The 18,869-nt window shown below is 38.4% G+C and overlaps 2 protein-coding genes and 1 long non-coding RNA gene across 4 annotated transcripts in view; 2 read left to right on the top strand and 1 right to left on the bottom strand.

The window, feature by feature from the left end:
* Window positions 1-5,401, top strand: part of DENND2C (DENN domain containing 2C) — a 95,177-nt gene extending 89,776 nt beyond the window's left edge. Inside the window, exons 17-19 of one of the 2 annotated variants that reach the window (XM_059928507.1) lie at window positions 1,542-1,781; window positions 2,025-2,111; window positions 3,368-5,401. In XM_059928507.1, coding sequence (XP_059784490.1) covers window positions 1,542-1,781; window positions 2,025-2,111; window positions 3,368-3,399 — 359 coding nt within the window. In that variant the 3' untranslated portion in view covers window positions 3,400-5,401. Of the gene's footprint in view, window positions 1-1,538; window positions 1,782-2,024; window positions 2,112-3,367 lie in introns of both variants that reach the window. The other variant, XM_059928497.1, reaches the window with a different exon arrangement.
* Window positions 5,402-6,281: 880 nt separating this feature from the next.
* BCAS2 (BCAS2 pre-mRNA processing factor) lies at window positions 6,282-18,206 on the top strand. Its single transcript, XM_059928388.1, has 7 exons — window positions 6,282-6,510; window positions 6,620-6,712; window positions 9,239-9,309; window positions 11,391-11,552; window positions 15,654-15,704; window positions 16,414-16,494; window positions 17,897-18,206. The coding sequence occupies exons 1-7, from the start codon at window positions 6,418-6,420 to the stop codon at window positions 18,021-18,023; spliced, it is 678 nt and encodes a 225-aa protein (XP_059784371.1). The 5' UTR covers window positions 6,282-6,417; the 3' UTR covers window positions 18,024-18,206.
* Window positions 11,238-18,869, bottom strand: part of LOC132369118 (uncharacterized) — a 63,155-nt gene continuing 55,523 nt past the window's right edge. The window contains exon 5 of the long non-coding RNA XR_009504269.1: window positions 11,238-11,324. This is a non-coding gene — a long non-coding RNA (uncharacterized LOC132369118). The remainder of the gene's footprint in view (window positions 11,325-18,869) is intronic.

Below are 18,869 nucleotides of genomic sequence, written 5' to 3'. Positions count from 1 at the left end.
GGGGCAACTAAGCCCACGTGCCAGAACTAGAGAAAAGCCCACGCGCTGCAGCTAAGACCTGACGCAGCCAAATAATAAAAATGAAAAAAAAAAAAAAGAATAAAAATGTAATGTCGGAAGAGAGCTCAGAAATTGCCTAATCAGCCACCTCATTATACAGATATGGAAAGAGAAGCCATGAGAGGTAAAGCAAGTTGCCCACTATTATACAGCTGCTTCATGGTAGAAGTCTGATTAAACCTGGGTCCCAGATTCCCAGTCAGCCCATGGGAAAGAGCAAGAGACATTGTGAGGAAAAGAATACTATTTTGATATGGGAGGAAAAGGAGGAGTCTTAGTTGAACCTGAGGTTTGAGCCTGGAACCTGGAAGGCAACACATTGTGCTGTATTATAGTGGTTAAGAATCACTTGACTTGGGAGTGCTGCAGCTTCTCCACGGTACTGGATGAGGTGACCCTGGAGAATGTCTTTGATTTGAGCCTCAGTTTCCTCAGCTGTAAAAGGGAAATAATAGACTTACCTCACTGAATTATTTTAAAATTTGTAAAAGCACTCAAGACATTATTATTTATTATGGAATAATCATGATGCAATATGAAATGAGAAAGTTGAGAGAGAAACTGATTTGGTGGAGAAATATAATGAATTTGGTTTTTGGCATGTATTGTTTTTTTGATTTGTAGTCTACCAATTTCCCAAAAGGACCTGAGATGGTGACTTTTTTTTTTTTTTTTTTTTTTTTTTTTGGCTGTGCCGTGCAGCTTGCAACATCTTAGTTCCTTGACCAGGGATCAAACCCATGCCCTCAGCAGTGAGAGCACAGAGTCCTAACCACTGGACCTCCAGGGAATTCCCTAGATGGTGACTTTTAGACAAATGGAATGTAAGTGCTAATGGGACAGCCAAATGATGATCACCTATAGGTAGCCTGAAAATGTAGAAAGTGAATTTTGGTGAAATATCAGGACTGGAGATCTGAGGTTGAGAATTATTGACAAAGAAAGCCAGCTCTCTCTCTCTATACCAGTTAGCTCTTTAAGGAAAGGAATGTTGAAGAGAAGGGGTCCAAAGACCATGCCTAGGAAGAAGAAGAAGAGGCAAGAGCAAAACAAATGTTTGGTCATAAAGGCAGGAGAGGGATCAGGAAATCAGGAGAACATAAAGTTGTGGGAGACAAGAGGAATGAGGAGGAGGTCAGCACAAATGCAGCACAGAGTTTAAAGGAGGATAAAAATAGAAAAGGAGATTAAATTTGGCTGGTTCTCACTGGTGGCCTTTGAAAGAGCCGTTACAGTGAAATCACAGATGTGCAGACCACAGTATGCATGGGAAGAACATGAAGGTAAGGATATAAGCCATTTGCTTTTTTTCAGGTCATGAAGAGTACAAGAAAGCTAAGAATGAGGATTCCTACATTTATTCTCTGTCCTTTAATCTGTGATCCCCTAGGCGTCACTTTTATAACTGGAGCCAGTGTCCCTATAAACACAAAACTTAGGGGATTTTCCCCCCCTTCTTTCTTTTTTCGTTCATTTAGCAGAAGATGTGACACTCAACTCTCTGGTGTCTGAAGCATTTGTCAGGTTTTTTGTTGAACTGGTGGGACATTATTCTTTGAGCATGACTGTCACTGAGCATGGGGAGCGTGTATTCCAAAGGGAGCCATTCCGTAAATCCCACACCTCCCGAAGTGTACGCCACTTCCTGGATCTCTTCATGGAAACTCAGATGTTTGCAGGATTCATCCAGGACCGAGAGCTTCGGAAAAGTGGGGTGAAAGGTCAGTTTCATCATAAAGTTCTCCCTCTGTATTTAGTGAGTACTTGAAAGATTTGAAAATAATATAAACAAAAAATAGCATAAAGCTACAAGGGCTCACTATGAGTTGTTTATTATGGGAAACATTTATTTTGTGATATTGTTTTAGCTACGGAAGTACATTGGTAGTGAGTACAGAGTTTTATTCAATTGATTTTCAGTCTTGAATGTATGGCAGTTTCACCAACATGAGTTTTTCTTGTAGGTTTGTTTGAGGTCCGGGCCCTCCAGTATTTGGAAACAATTCCTGAGTCTGAGCCCAGTGGAGTGAATAGAATTTTGCGGAGTCTTGGTAAGTTGCTGTGTTTTCCTGTTAGATAAACATAGTTAAAAAAAAAAAAAACTTTTGCGGTAAGCATGCCTCATCACAAAAGCTTTATAATCACATCAACAATATAACCTCAAGGAGGGTGACCAGAAACCATGACCCTATTTCCAAAGTGTTTTGGAGAAAGACAAAACTCTTTCTCAGAGGTTAGCATTCTCCATCAGAGTCGTCCATGGGGCTGTTTTCCTCAGATGAAGCTCCCTCATGATATAAGAATTTTGCATATCATGATTATTAATCTTTTCTAGGCCACATCCCTGGAAGAATCTTATTAAAATCTTCACCTTTTCCCAGAAAAATATACTTGGAGCATACAAACAAATTATGCATATAATTTTAGGGTGTTAATGGACCCCCTTGAAGCCCATCCATACACTTCAGGTTAAAAATACCTGGTTCAGAGGGCATCTGAGGCAAAAGAGGATTTCCTGCAAGTCTCTAATTTTACTCTTCATAAGGAAACACAGTTGTTTATGATTTTTCAATTATAGTTAACTTTTAATTATCCAGTATGATGTAGGAGAACAGTGGTGTGGTAGCCCCAAACAATGAAGAACCTGTATTCTATGGTATTTATATTGATCTTTGAAATATATGCCCCCCTAATTAAAATTAGCCCCTAAGTAGCTGAGAGACCATGGACAAATTATGCCTAGGGCTGTTATTTCATCTTTATACCGTGGTGTTGGATTAGATCAGTGGTTCTCAGCTCTGATTACAATATTATAATCTCTGGGGAACTTAAATGAAAATCCAGTGAATTTCCTGGCCGTCCAGTGGTTAGGACTTCACGCTTCCAATGCAGGGGCACGGGTTCAATCCCTGGTCAGGGAACTAAGGTCCTGCAAGCTGTGTGGTGCAGCAAGAAAAAGAAAAAACAAAAAGAAAATCCACCCCCCACCCCACACCAGACTCCACGAAATCTCTGGGGAGCAGGACAGCTGATTTTAACCTACAGTCAGGTTTGAAAACCATGGGATTAGATGATGTCTCAGTTCTCTTCTACCTCTACAATTAGAAATGTGGGGATTTTGTGTGTGTGTGTGTTTGGTTTGGTTTGGTTTGGGTTTTTTTTGGTGGTTAAACACATCAACTGATAGCTTGAGATGGCAGCTTACTTCTGGGCTGTTCTGAATGACTAAGTTTAATCCCTTGCCTCAAATAATGTATAATAAATAAAAATGAACTAATGAGAGTTCACTCTACTTTTTTTCCTTTAGGAAGTAAAATGAAATTTCTGCAGAAGAAATGAAATCTTTGATTGACAGCCTCCATCCTAAATAGAACAGAAAGTGACAAAGAAACTATTTTTCCAAGAGTCAAGATGCCCTGAAGTATTCTACAAAATCTTGAAAGTTGAAAGGTTACAGAGCGGGCCAGGTTCTCGGAGGAGGATTCTCCTGTTGCTGCTGTAGTAATCACTGGAGAATTGTTGGGAGTAGTCTGGAACCAATGCTCCCTTTACTCTGCCTCCAGATTTTTTTTAAGTGGCCTTTCTTTTTGATTCTTGAGCTCATTCTTTGTGTTTTGAGCTTAGTCTATGAAGGCACTTGTCTTTTACAAGAAAGAGGTGGTGTTGCATTTTAAAAACAGCTCAAAGATGAGCACAATGAGAAAAGTGCTGCATTTAAGGTACTACGGAGGCATGATAGAAGTAGAGGACTAGCCCTTCACACATAATTCTCATCACTGAAATACCATGGCAGCTTTAAACCTGTGGGCTGTTTGAGCTAAGGACTATACTCATCTTTTTTTTTTTTTTTTTGGTCTAATGCTCTGTCTAGGGGAATCTCACTTACATGGAAGCCCTATGTATTACCACTGTTATTGAGTATCTTATAAAAATAGACATTTTATAGCTCCTCCTCCACATTGTGTGGCACTTGGGTAGCTTGTCCCACGCATGTCAACATTAAACTTTGGGGAATTATAGCTAATGGGGGACTTCCCTGGCAGTCCAGTGGTTAAGACTCCACGCTTCCACTGCAGGGGGCATGGGTTTGATCCCTGGTCCAAGAACTAAAATCCCCCATGCAGATTCCACATGCCACGTGGCATGGCCAAAAACAAGAAAAGAAAAAAATATATACCTAACAGGAAAATGTCCTTTAAGGGCATGAGAACTACCTTCCTTTTTAGTGTCCACCATGTGCCATGAATGGTACATGTATGTCATCTTGTTTAGTCTTTAAATCAACTTTATGAGATATTTGCATCTGCATTTTACTAATGAGGAAAATGGAATTCAGAGAGTTTAAATAACTTTAAACTGAAGCCAGGACTATTAGTTTATGAACACATAGAAAGTTGGTTATTCCTACAGATGGAAATTTGAACTCTGTGGGACTATAGCTATTGAAAAAGCTTTTTTTTTGTTTTTGTTTTTGTTTTTTAAGCTGAAGTGTACCAGAGTCAACTTGCAGCTCTGAGAATAAGGGACTTCAAACTATAGGTGTCTAGATGAGTCTTTTTTTGGTTCCTCTAGAAATGTTGGACTTTTTGCTCTAGTTAAATTGGACTCAGAATATGGACATTTCCTGGGCACACACCACATAATCACTCCAACCCTTAATATCTAAAGTAGTAGTAGTGGTTTGAAAGAGGAATTTGTCAGCATTGGTGTAATGCTAATTGATAAATGTTACAGCAAGTGTCAGTTTGTTTTCTTCAACTCCTGCTGATGGCTTTAACTGGCATAAAAACTATTTATTCAAACTTAAAGCATTATAAGTTGTGTTATGATACAACTTATTAACTTGTGCAGTATTGTCGTTACAACCCACTCAGGTGTGTGTGAATGGATCTGAAGCAGACACCATTTAAGACGGGTGCTGTATAATACAATTCCTATAGATGTGGGTCCAGAAAATAGAACTAAGCCTATGTTTAAAAAAAAAAAAAAGTTTATTAAGCAGCTTACCTCAGTGGGGCTTTTACCAGACATTTCCCCATTTGGTCTCCTCTGACACTCCCACCCTGAGGGAACAATTAGTAATTGGGAATTGAGTGTTTATAAAATGGGGGTATAAGGTGTTACTGTGGTGGATCCCAGACATCCCTCTGTGAGGAGAGCTTTTCTTCAGGGATGGGAGTCTTAATCCCTGCGATCTGAAGCTGCTTCCTTTTCTTCAGTTTGTTTTATTTTTTTTGTTTGTAAAGTATTACAAATTCTGGACACGTTTGTAAAATAATCGCTGAAAATTTGTATAAAATGTTTACAGATCTTTTAATGAATAAACAAACACAAAAAATTCCATGGATCTCCTGGAGAATTTGAAATAAAATTGCTTAAGCTGTAAAGATATTTTACTTCACTTAAATCTATAGCTAACACATTTATCTAATGGTAGGTAAAAGATAATCGATCCTAGACTAACCAAGCTTAATTACCGTGGCCAACATTTCCAGGCTCTTGGCAAAGTCGGGGTCTAGATTTGCACACCGGGCACGGTATATAGTTCGACTACCTTATTTGGTTTTTCCCTGCTTAGTCAAAGGGAACTGGAAGCCAGGGACCAGAGACTGGGCACCAGCAGTAGCAGGAGTGGTCGGAGGCAATGAGAAACTATTCTATTACCGTAAGTTCTAAAGGCAAAATGATTGGATTTTACACACGCCCTGAAGGCGAAATCACAGTCTTTTTAAAAGATGGGATTAGCGGGCAGTTATTTCGCCCTGGGGGCGAGATCAGGTTCATTTTGTTACGCAGTCTAAAGGTTCGCAATTTTAACTGGAGACTAGCGCCCACTTCCAGAATCCGTGAAAGAACTGCACCTAGTGCAAAGATCCTCAGGGCGCCGAGAACGAAGAATGGTGGGGGTACAGCAAGGAAGTGCAAAGGGAGAGAAGTTTAACGGAAGAAGGTGGAAGGTTAGGAGAGTAAAGCCGAGGTGGGAAACCAGTAACTTTCTCCCCGCCAAATCCTGCAGCCAGTTCCCTCCAAAAGTTTTAAAGGATTCCCCACCCAGATAGCGTCCTGGAGGAAACCAAAAGTCCCAACTCCTCTCCACTTTGCTGCCAGTCGGAGGCAAAACGGTAGAGCACACGGGGACCGGAAGTTGAGATGTACCGCTGACTCGGGGAAACCACGACGTGACGTCAAGTCCGACCCAAACAAAATGGCCGGGCAATTTCTAGCGAGCGCGCCCTCAGAATTAACTTAGGCGCCAAAGCTGATGCGCAGCTGACGTCATTACGTTAGCGTCGGGCGCAGGAGTATTTAAGAGAAGCTGAGCCGGCGCAGACTCGGAAAGCTCCGGCGAACCTAAGAATGGCAGGTACGGGTTTGGTGGCCGGAGAGGTTGTGGTGGATGCGCTGCCGTATTTTGACCAAGGTTATGAAGCGCCTGGTGTGCGGGAAGCGGTAAGTTCGGGGTGTCTGTGTAACTGACTCAGCGCTCGCTAGCCTTTGGTGCTGGAAGAATCGCTTAACAATTTGCTGCCCCTACCCTGGCCCCTATTCTCGTTCTTAGGCTGCGGCATTGGTGGAGGAGGAAACACGCAGATACCGACCTACCAAGAACTACCTGAGCTACCTGACAGCCCCGGATTATTCCGCTTTTGAAGTAAGTGTGATGTTTTGAGCCGAGCGTATGAACCAGGATCCTGTGAATCCTTATTTTGGATCGAGAGCATTCGCCACGTAGAAGTGAATTTAAAATTCCAGCTTTAACTGTTACTTGCTTAGCTACTACTTACCCTGTTGTATAGGTATTGTCAGTCAGTTGAAAATAGCTACACCTATAAGCCTTCCCCGGGGTTCTTATTCTGAGATCCACGGAAGGACTTTCTGGGGCTCCGCGAACTGACCTAACAATGCAAAAATTAGTGTTACGTTTTTCCGAGATAGGTTTATTGCGTAAATTCTCAAAGGGATCCTCTTCTCTCTAATTAAGGTCTACTGTAAAACAAGTGATCTAGGGTTTTTTAATATATTTACAAAAGCCTAATTACCTAAGCCTCTGAGAACCACTGGAGGGCGGCCTTTGTATCAAGTCTTAAATATTTACCGGGTGGACGTGAATGACTGTAGAGATAAATCATATCTAAGTGAACCATATCAAACCATTTAGATATTTAGCCTAGAAGTGCACCCAAAATACTATTTAGGGTCTAATTAGCTGAATGAAATGTAAAATATCATTACTAAGTTAATGGATTTCTGTTAGGCATTTTAGTACATACATGTTCCGTTTTTTCCCCCATTACAGTTAGCCGTTTATTTATGAAAGAATTCTGTTATTAAAACGCAGGATCTCCTATTGAAGTAACATGAAAAAAAATATTGGTTAAGTTTTAAGTAGGAGAGAGATGTTCCTATGGCATGCTGTTTTCCCATGCTTTTTGTAAATGATGTTTCCCAAATATAGATGTTATCACATTAAGAACTAAGGACAGTAATGGGTACTTATTAGCTTGATTTCTGAAAGTTTTAGATAACTGCATTCAGTCACAAACTTTTAAATACTTGAGCCAGTTTTCTTTTTACCTCTTTTAGATACAACCTATGTTTCCTATCTTTATAATTAGTATACTGATTAGTTAACGCTTTTTAATAGTAGAAGCTAATAGTGTACTGGGTTCACTGTCTCAGTCCTAAAAACAGCTCTGTGAACTATATAACTCTATGTTTATTATCCCAATTTTTTAGATGAGAAAACTGCAGCTTAGGCTAACTAATTTACCCAAGACCTTAAGCACTCCTCAAACTGCCTTTGAACTGCTCTTTCATTAATTCATTTAACAACTATTTCTGAAAATCGATTCTATTCGAGTTATTGGGAACAGGAGTTTAAATTATAGAGTGTGGAGACAGATAAATCAGAAAATATCAGATTATTGATAAAGCTATACAGAGAATTAAAGTAATGATGTGATATAGAGTGACTGGGTGACTGCTTTAGATAGGATGGCTGAGGAAGGCCTGTCTAAGCTGAGAATGAGAATGCTCTATGAGCAGGGATCTTTTTTGTCTTCTTCAGCACTGTATTTTCATCACTTAAAACAGTGTTTGGCACACAATAGGAACCCGGATATTTATCACTGAATGTATGAAGAGCACCTAAGGCAGTTTAATGAATGCTTAATGTGTGCCATTCATGCCTGGAGTTCTTTTTATGACTTAGCGCTGTGAACATTGGTTCATTCTTTGAAGAGAGTTGAGTTAAAATTCCAGATCTGTCACTTACTAGCCATGTGATGTTACGTGGCTGAAGATTGCTTGTACTATATTTTTGTAGTTTCTGTCTTACCTAATTGTTAGTTTTTACTCTGTCACTGTGCATAGTCTTCTAGCTAGAATGCCTTAATTTCTGCAGGAAACTAAGTAACCACATTTTCTTAGAGTTGTGTGAAACTCAGCAATAGTCCAAAAAAAGGCTTTCTCCAATGAAGACATGCTTAATGCACAATTTTTAAGCAAGGAATGTGACCTCTGGAAGGCCTTTTTTGCCTGCTCTTTAGTCTAAATGGAATAGGATGTTGACCAAAACACTGGACTTAAAGAGGTAGAGCTATACCACATTTTTTTTTAAATAGTAAAATTGTTAGAGCAAACAACAGAACCAGGTCCTTTTGTCCCTTCCCCTGTTACTCCTTTGCAAAGAGTAAAGTGAAAAGAGCAGCCAGGATCAAAAAGAAAGTATAGGTTTAGGCTCATAGCGCTAAAGCAAATTATTTTATGTCCCAAGTCCTCTTCTCTCTTCCCATGCCCCCAGCGAATACTTAGATCCATAGTTCTCAACACTGGCTTGACTTTACAATCAACTGGTGAGTTAAAAACAAAAGTTATAATCATGTCCTGTAGTGGGGGAGAGGAGTGATAATGTGAATTGTATTGGAATTGTTTTCGAAACTCCCATTTGATTCTAAATGTGTGCTGGACTGAGAACCACTGATTTAGGATTAATCCTTTTCTCTGAGGGCCCCTTTACATATGAAGCGTGTGTGTGTCTGTGCACTTCTCCAGATTCCAGAGAGCACTGACTGCAGAGAAGACCTGGGGGGTAGGGAAATGATCCGTTAATAATGGATAGTAATACAGTTTGTGGATATGATTTTGGAAATAATTCTTTCTTCAATTTACACATCAGACTGACATAATGAGAAATGAATTTGAAAGATTGGCTGCTCGACAACCAATTGAATTGCTCAGTATGAAACGGTAAGTCCTACTTCTGGGTTCAGCTGGCCTCAAATCATTGTTTAATTATAATTTATTAGTAAAACTGCTATAGCCATGTTAAAATGTGGAAAAGAAAAAATTCTTGTCTGTTTTTATGTATTTATGTTTTTTCATGTAATGGTTATAATAGTGGTTCATATAATCTTATATTAATGTTCAAAAATATTCTTTGCACCATTATTTAAAAATGCAAAATTTTTTAAAATCCAATAACAGGGGAATGGTAAATTGTAACTAAGTTCATGTTTAAGAATTCCCGAGGAAAGGTTCCTGATTAGACATGTAGTGCTTCACTCTTACACAGGCAACGTTAGTAAACTCAGGGTACCTGCATAGTTTGACTTTGGTTCTACTGTCTCCCTTCCCATGCCACTTTACTACAAAACTGTTTCAGGAAAAAAACCAAAACACCCTTTTGTTACTTTCACTAAATTGGAGAATTGGATTGCTTAACATCTGAGGTCCCCTTCAGCTCTAAGAAAACTATGAAATGATGAGAACCAGTAACTAATCTGGCAGAGCAGAGAGGGCCACATGAACAGTAGGGTTATCCTCTCAGCATATGTACAGATTAAAAGAGGGATTTGAGTCTATAGAACCGAAGGACCAGATTCTTCCTTTTCTTGTGCTGCATTTCCATCTGGCTTGAATGATAAAGGCAAACTCCTAGGACTCCTCAGTTCCCTTGTTTCCAGGTGCTTCTGCTCTAAAGATTTTCATGATAGTAACTCCTTCATAACAGTATATTTTGAACCCATAAGTAGGTCATGATCCTTTAAGCAGTAGATTGTGAAGTAAGTTTAGTAAGACATCACAGCACTTTTTTAAGGAAGTAGGATAGAAAATATCAGAATGCATTGCATGTAAAGGTAAGTTTTGTTTTGTGAAACTTCTGTTCAGCTGTGTGTATTTGTGTACTGGATCAGTGTAAAATATTTCTTACTGTGGGTTATGATCAGAAGTTCCCAAAATGCTACATTCATGATGCATGTGTAAAGCTTGTTTTTTGTGTTTTTTTTGTTTTTAAACAAAATGGTTTATCACTTCTTAATCCCAGTTGCATATCCCTCAATTTTTCATAGGAATGATTTGGAGTTTTTACAATACCTGGTAAAAATAACAAAATGGAAATTAGAAGTTAGTTTGTAGTGACTCAATAATGAGCTGAGATTTATGAAGAGTGTATGTTGCTGGCTATGTTGGCAGTGTTGAAGGACTGGGTATTATGAAGACAGAGAAAAGACTGAGTTCAAAATGTAAAAATTATTATATCCCTTTGCCATTTTTTCTCTAGAGGGGTGTAGGTACGTGGGTGGGAGGGTGGATGGATGTAGGTGCATATTTTTTTCTATCCTACTTTTTTCCCTTAACGTATTACAAACATCTTAATGTTTTTAATTATTCTTTAATAACATTTAATAGCTAATATAGCAGTACGTTATATGAATGCACAGTGTAGCTTATTGAATTGTTCATTGAAGTGAACAATTTTTTGTTACTGTGTATAATGATGCTAAATCTTATTTGTACATTGATTGTTTCTTAGGATAAATAGATTTCTTTCTTTCTTTTTTTTTTTTAAATTTTATTTATTTATTTATGGCTGTGTTGGGTCTTCGTTTCTGTGCGAGGGCTTTTTATTTATGGCTGTGTTGGGTCTTCGTTTCTGTGCGAGGGCTTTCTCTAGTTGCAGCAAGTGGGGGCCACTCTTCATCGCGGTGCATGGGCCTCTCACTATCACGGTCTCTCTTGTTGCGGAACACAGGCTCCAGACGCACAGGCTCAGCAATTGTGGCTCACGGGCCCAGTTGCTCCACGGCATGTGGGATCCTCCCAGACCAGGGCTCGAACCCGTGTCCCCTGCATTGGCAGGCAGACTCTCAACCACTGCACCACCAGGGAAGCCCATAAATAGATTTCTTATTATTGCGAGGTCTGCATTTTATCTTCAGTCTTCTGTAGTTTTTACAGTGTGCATAGACCCATGAGGCATTCTGTTGGGAGGAGAAAGAAAGGTTTGGAGGAATATGTGGTTTTATTTCATTGTTGTTTAATTTCAGATATGAACTTCCAGCCCCTTCCTCGGGTCAGAAAAATGACATTACTGCGTGGCAAGAATGCGTAAACAATTCTATGGCCCAGTTAGAGCATCAAGCGGTTCGAATTGAGAATCTGGAACTAATGTCACAGCATGGATGCAATGCCTGGAAAGTGTATAATGAGTAAGAAGCCTTTTTTGTTTCTTTTTTTTTTTTTAAACCCATGCCACCTTTAGTCTTGTTTTTTTAATGTGGGAAGTAGAGTAGGAGAAGTGGGATAAAAATACTATAGTTGGACTTTCACTTGGGGTCATGTCCTAGAACTACAACCCATATGAAAGGCTTTGAGACCCATCTCAAAGTTTAAGGGGATGTAAACCTAACACATTTGTTGTGTAATATTGCAATAATGAGTTCTGAGGTCTGATTTACAAATCACAGCTTGGTAGAATGTAATCCTTAATGTGGGGGGTTGCTTATACAGTTAACTCTCATTATTGCATGTTGTGCTTTATAAAGTGGCCTTGAATACTGAATTAACAAATACTGAACCATTTCTCCTGGGAGAAGTCTGTACATATGTATATATACACATCTCAGATAGATTCTAATCTTAAATCCTTTAAAACAGCTCATCCTGGCAGATTCTGTATTTTCTTTATTTTATAAAAGAGAAGATAAAGTTCAGAAGTGTTAAGTAACTTGCCAGAGTTGGAAATCAAACTCTATCCTTTGGTCATCCCTGCATGAGACCTGAAACAAGAAGGTGGAGTATCTCCTTGTTCCAATGCAGCTGGAAATGTGCGTGTCCAGCAACTAAAATTTTTTGCTGCTCTGAGCATGTCCATGAATGATCACAAACATTGCAGGTATTGATTTTGGGGTTACACATAAATTTGAGTGAGTAGGCAAATTCACATATACAGAATCTGCAAGTAATGAGAATTGACTGTAAGTAGAGAATTAACACCAAAAACAAAAGTGCCACTAGCTCCTGTTTCTGTTCCATATAACTAGCTTTAGCTTTAGGTTTTGTTATCTATTTAGGGTTCAGTTTCCAACTTGTAAAACTCAGTGGTTAGATGATCTCCATGGCTCCTTTGAGCCCTAAAGTCCCGAGTTTCTGTTAACAGTTTAAGGAGAAAAGACCATTGAACTTCACAACTGTGCATAAAACTATTTGTTAGAGTATGATTCCTGAAACAGTAAAGCAAAAATCACGAAACGATAAATACCTTTTCTCAAGTTTTCAGAATCATGTTTAAATTTCTGTTGGCCACATAAGGATCTTTGGGCAAAATCCAGAATTTAAGAAACTACAGAACAAACAATTCAGTTTCTATTGTGAATATGTTGCAAGGAGAATAAAGGGAAAATGGGGTTGGGGTGATTAAGAAATTTAAGAGAGCAAATCAATCCCAAAAATGTGTATTTCACAAAGTGGAAAAATGTGATCTTTGTCCTCAGGAAGCTTTATCTAGTTGAGGAGGCAAGATATTCTAGGCCGGATAACTAGTAGTTCATTTTTGGCAGTATGGGGGCAAGTGCTGCATTGTGTGTTGTGGTCCATAAGCTACAGAGATCCACAGAAAGGGACATTAAGGATTAGGACCATTATAAAAGGGTGCGATTGGGGGTGGGGGTGGGGGTTATTGAAGTGTAGTTGATTTGTGTGTTAGTGTGAGGTATACAGCATAGTGATATAGTATTTTTGCAGATTATACTGTAGGTTATTACAAGGTAACGGGTATAATTCCCTGTGCTATACAGTATATCCTTGTTGCTTACCTATTTTATATATAGTAATTTGTATCTGTTAATCCCATACCCCTAATTTGTCCCTCCTCCCCTTCTCTCTCACCTTTGCTAACCACAAGTTTGTTTTCTATATCTGTGAATCTTTCTGTTTTGCATGAATTTTCATTTGTATTATTTTTTAGATTCCGCATATAAGTGACATCGTACAATATTTGTCTCTGTCCAATTTGTTTATGTCACTAAGCATAATATTCTCTAGGGCCATCCACACTGCTGCATATGGCAATATTTCTTTTTTATGACTAATAGTCCATTGTATATGTGTATATATGCACCATATCTTAATACAGTCATCTGTTGATGGACATTTGGGTTGCTTCCATGTTTTGGCTATTGTAAATAGTGCTGCTGTGACCATTGGGGTCCGTGTATCTTTTCGAATTAGAGTTTTCATTTTTTCCAGATATATACCCAGGAGTGGAATTGCTGTATCATGTGGTAGTTCTATTTTTAGTTTTTTTTTTTAGGACCCTCCATGCTATTTTCCATAGTAGCTGCACCAATTTACATTCCCACCAACAGTGTACAGGGGTTCCAGAAAAGGGTGAGATTTGGATGTTTAAAGGACAGCAAGAACATTCCAGGAATGGAGAACATAGGTGAGGGGATGGGGGGTGGGGAGGAGGCATTAAATTGAAGAGAGCATTGCTTTCATCTTGCCTAGAAACCTTTAATAATTTTCCCTTACCTACAAGGTAAGGTCCAGGCTATTTAACATGATATTCAAAGCAAAAGGCTATACCTCAGTTGTAGACTTTCACTCCAGCCAAACTGGTCCTCTCCTTGGTGATTATCATAAACTCTGCCTCGGAGCCTTTACTCAGGCCTTATCTCCTCCTGGAATACCCTTAACTATTCTACCCAAATTCAACTTATTTAAGGCCCAACTTTAATCTGCTTCCTTTTCTTCCCTGATTAAAATTCTGCCTCTGGTACTCTCTTCTGAGAAACTGTACAAATTATTATGCACATCACTTGTTTTACATTTAATTACATAACACTTTATAGTGTTGGTCATTCTCCTGCACATATTTTGTCTCCTCCAAACCCAATGGATGCTTCTCCAGAGGAGCTGTACTATATTTTCTTTCTTCATGATAGGATTTGAGGGTGTCAAATATGCTAGGCAGAAAGCTTTTAGCTCTAAGTAGGTCTTGGTGCATAACTGCTTTAAAAAAATAGTATTTCATTAATAAGGAGAGAATTCTGTACTTGAAACTGAAGGGAAACCTTCAAGGTCAGTCCCTAACTTTACAAATAAACAGATTTAGCCCTAGTGATGTCAGGTGACTCATCAAAGGAAACATAGCTATCTAGGGCAGAGCTGGGAGTCTTCTGATTCCCATGATGCAGTGTGATCAGTTTCAGCATTCAGAGTACGTGAGGAGAGACCTGTGTACTTAAGAGGGAGGCTGGAAGAAGGGAGAAGACCACAAGCTGGGCTTTCAGGAAGAGGTGATTCAAAAGAAAGCTCCCTGTTAATGGTCGGAGGTCAGGAATAGAGTACTAAGCCTTATTGTCCTCAGCATGGAATGAGTGTCAAAGTCAGGGAAGTTGGGATGAGCTAAAGGAAAGCTGGAGAGGCACCACTTTTTGAAGACCAAATCTCTAGAGAATTGGAGTTAGTTATAGGAAATCAGTCAGTGGAGATAGAATAACTCAGAAGGGCAGCAGGAAATTTGAGTCACAAAAGCCGGGAAACAATACTGGATCTAGAGCAAGAGCATAGTAGGGCCAATGTGGTTGAAATGGACTCTACTGCCTTAAGAGGAAATTGATATGGTATGTAAATTATATCTCAGTAAAGCTGTTATTTAGGAAAAGATAGATTTTGAACTTTACCCTTGAATCACTTCTCTAATGATAATAATCACATGGAACTCTGTATGGCTCAACTTCTCCCCTCTGCTCATTAGAGCTGACTTGGACTGGAATCTGAATCTATAGCCTTCCACAACAGTTTTTTTCTTCTCTCTAGCTAGCAGTAGACAGGAGGGGAGAGTGACAAGATAAATGTAGGTAAAGAAATAAAGAGATAAAAGGGAGTATAAATGAGTGCACTCATCAGATACTTCCCATCTTGTCTATGAAAAGACAATAACAGTTTACGAAGTGATACAAGTACACAAAATCAGAATATCGGTAAATGGCTTGGGCTCAAGAGTTTAAAAGACCTGAAGTAGAATTCACCTCTGACACTTAACCATGTTACCTTGACCAAGTTACTTAATCCGAGTATAGTGTCCTAACATGTGAAATAGGGATAATCATACCTACCTCAAAGAATTCTTATGAGAATTAAATTAGTTTTATAGAGTATCTAACATGGTTTTGGCACAGAAAGCTCAATTAATATTAACTATTTTTAGCAGAAAAACTTGACCTTGTATCAACTAGATAGTACACTTTTAGTTGGTACTATGTGATTTTAATGTACATTAATCTGATTTTCTTTTTCTTTTTTAGAAATCTAGTTCATATGATTGAACATGCACAGAAAGAGCTCCAGAAGTTAAGGTAAATTGTTTTTCTTCTTATTTTAGAATAAAGTTGAGGTGACTCTTAATAAATAGAATGAGAAGTAAAAGGAACCATTGGACTATAGTCATATGAGAGTAAATAATTGATGATCCACTCTGTCAAGTGTCTAGTGTTGGGTTTGCCCTACCTGAGTGGAGGAGAAATAGACCTGAGGTCTGAAAATCTCTCTACCGGGTCATTTGCAGTTTGCAAGTCTGCAGACATTGAAAAGGTACTTTTAGAAGGGGAAAAAGTTGTAGAATAACATGTATAATCTGATTTATGTTAAAAACAAAAACAAACAAACAAAACACCCTAATCTATACATGCGCATACATACACAGGAAAGAATCTGGAAAGACACTCACCAAAAACTGAACAAAAGTTATCAGGGAGAAGGAGAAGCACATGGGAGGAGGGACTTTGGATTTTTAATCTGTTTGTGTGCATGCTTGTGTGTGTGTATTTAATTCTTCACCATGAGCATGTTTTATGAAATTTGTAATTGAAAAATAATGAGAAGAAAGTTAAAAAAAAAAAAAAAGTTATTTCCTGGAATTAGTCTATGACTATATATGTGTATATATATACACATATATATCTGTACTTCTCAAAGGACTAAAGAGGTATTATATTAGTTATAGATTTTTCTGCTGATTTTAGTCTTATTTTAGAATGTAGGTGGCTTGTATAAATGTTTTTACAGGAAACATATTCAAGACTTAAACTGGCAGCGAAAGAACATGCAACTCACAGCTGGATCTAAATTAAGAGAAATGGAGTCAACGTGAGTATCTACAATCCCATCACCTTTTAAATTGCTTAGCACATTTTAAGATCAGGATTCAACAATATAATTCAAACAGTATTCAAATAGGGTGCCACAGGTGTCAAAGAAATGCTGTTTTCTGAATCCCGCTCTTCACTGCCTCTTCCTCTTTCTGAAGTATGGGCTCGGAAGGAAATGAGAGTTATAAACAAAAACTGAACCACTGCTAATTTATTCTGATCTTAGAGCACCCTGTTTTCTGTCCAGTACTTCTGCTCTGAATAGGATTTTACCTATATTCTCCTTTTAAAAGGAAAAAAGTCTATTTTTTAACTCTTGCAGGAGGGAGAGTCCATACTTTCTTGATAATTCGTATGTGTCTCAGGGGGTTTTTCCCTTTGTTTATATATTTTGTTTTTTTAATGTTCTTCACGTATTCAAATAAGTTTGTACAAATCTCTGAATATAGTCATGATTTTTTTATCATTTCTTTTCTTTTTTGATTTGCTCTTTCCCTAACCTCCATCACCCACATCACTGTCCTTGTTCCACCTTCCCCTCATCCTCTAAGTACCCCATGTTATCAGTCTATTATGCATCTTTCCACACTGTTCTTCAAACCAATATAATCTTCTACGTGTACATGTGTGTTTCTTTTCATTTGTCCTAAGATTTTTTTCTGGGGGAAGGGGAAGATTCCTTGAATCTATGGAATTTTTTTTTTTTTTTAAGTTTAATTTTATATATTTATTTATTTATTTATGGCTGTGTTGGGTCTTCATTTCTGTGCGAGGGCTTTCTCCAGTTGTGGCAAGTGGGGGCCACTCTTCATTGCGGTGCGCGGGCCTCTCACTATCGCGGCCTCTCTTGTTGCGGAGCACAGGCTCCAGACGCGCAGGCTCAGTAATTGTGGCTCACGGGCCTAGTTGCTCCGTGGCATGTGGGATCTTCCCAGACCAGGGCTCGAACCCATGTGCCCTGCATTGGCAGGCAGATTCTCAACCACTGCGCCACCAGGGAAGCCCCGAATCTATGGAATTTTATCTTAGCAGTTGTAGAAATTCTTCATCATTTTTCTTTATTGCCTCTGCCTTATTTTCTCTCCTTTTCTGTTAATCCAATTAAATACCAACTTCAATCACTCTTTCATATCTCTTCAACTCTTTCTAACTTGTTCTTTTTTAAATTAAACTTTTTATTTTGAGATAATTGTAGGTTCACATGCAATTTTAAGAAGTAATACAGAGAGGTCCTATACACCCTTTACTCACTTTCCTGCCTAATTACACCTCAGTTTTTGAAAATGTAAAGCTAAAAGTGAAGGTTAGTGTTAGGACCCTGGCTGAAAATATATATACTATAAAAATCTTATAAGGGAAAGTTCACATTAAGTAATTTCCCCCCCTTTTTTCTTTTCTAGTTGGGTATCCCTGGTCAGTAAGAATTATGAGATTGAAAGGACTATTGTACAATTAGAAAATGAACTCTTTCAAATGAAGCAGCAACATGGAGAGGCAAACAAAGAAAACATACGGCAAGACTTCTGAAAAAGACTAATCTGGTGGGTAGAAAGGAAAGCATGTTGGGCTTTCACAGGAGATCAAACATCTGAACTGTGAAGAACAACAGCATCTTACAGAAATCATCAGTGGTTAAATGTTTAGAAAGCATAGAATGTGGACTGTTATATTCTGTTTGTACATTTCAGCAAAATAAAAAATTTCAACATAGTGGTGGCTTGTTTTGTTTTGTGTTTTTGCCATTAAAAGAACTTTAGACTTTCAAAATAAGTATGACTTTATAATAATGTTATATTCGTAGAATTAATTTTGAGTCACCAGGACCATATTTTGTACCCAAGAGATCTTTATTGAAAGTTTTCCACATGTACAAGAAGTTGGAAACTTTTGATTTATAAGTATTTCAAATAAAGAGGTAGTTGGACTTACTTGGTGCTCCAGTGGTTAAGACTCCATGCCTCCAATGCAGGGAACACGGGATCGATCCCTGGTCAGGGAAGTTTGCACACCGCGCAGTGCGGCCAAAATTTTAAAAAAAGAGGTAGTTCTAAACAAGTTCTTAATTACCAAACAAGACTAAAGAAATACAGTGACTCCATATATGTTATCTATGATGATGATCATCATCATAAGTAACAAATAAAGCTTAGTATGTGCTGAGCACTGTTCCAAGCACTTTAGGTAGATGAACTAACATGAATAGAAAAATAATTGGATCCTCACAAAAACCTATGGAATTACATGCTGTTGTTCCCATACACAAACTGTAACAGGTGCTGATTAATTTGCCGAAGTTTTATTAGCTAGAAAGCATCATCTAAGTTTTGAACCCAGTAGTCTAGCACCATGGTTGTGCTCTTACCCTTCTACTTG

Source organism: Balaenoptera ricei, chromosome 1 (genome assembly GCF_028023285.1).
Source record: "Balaenoptera ricei isolate mBalRic1 chromosome 1, mBalRic1.hap2, whole genome shotgun sequence".
NCBI classification, from domain to species: domain Eukaryota; kingdom Metazoa; phylum Chordata; class Mammalia; order Artiodactyla; family Balaenopteridae; genus Balaenoptera; species Balaenoptera ricei.
Note: the sequence above shows the minus strand (reverse complement) of the source record. Positions and strands in the feature narration are given on the sequence as shown.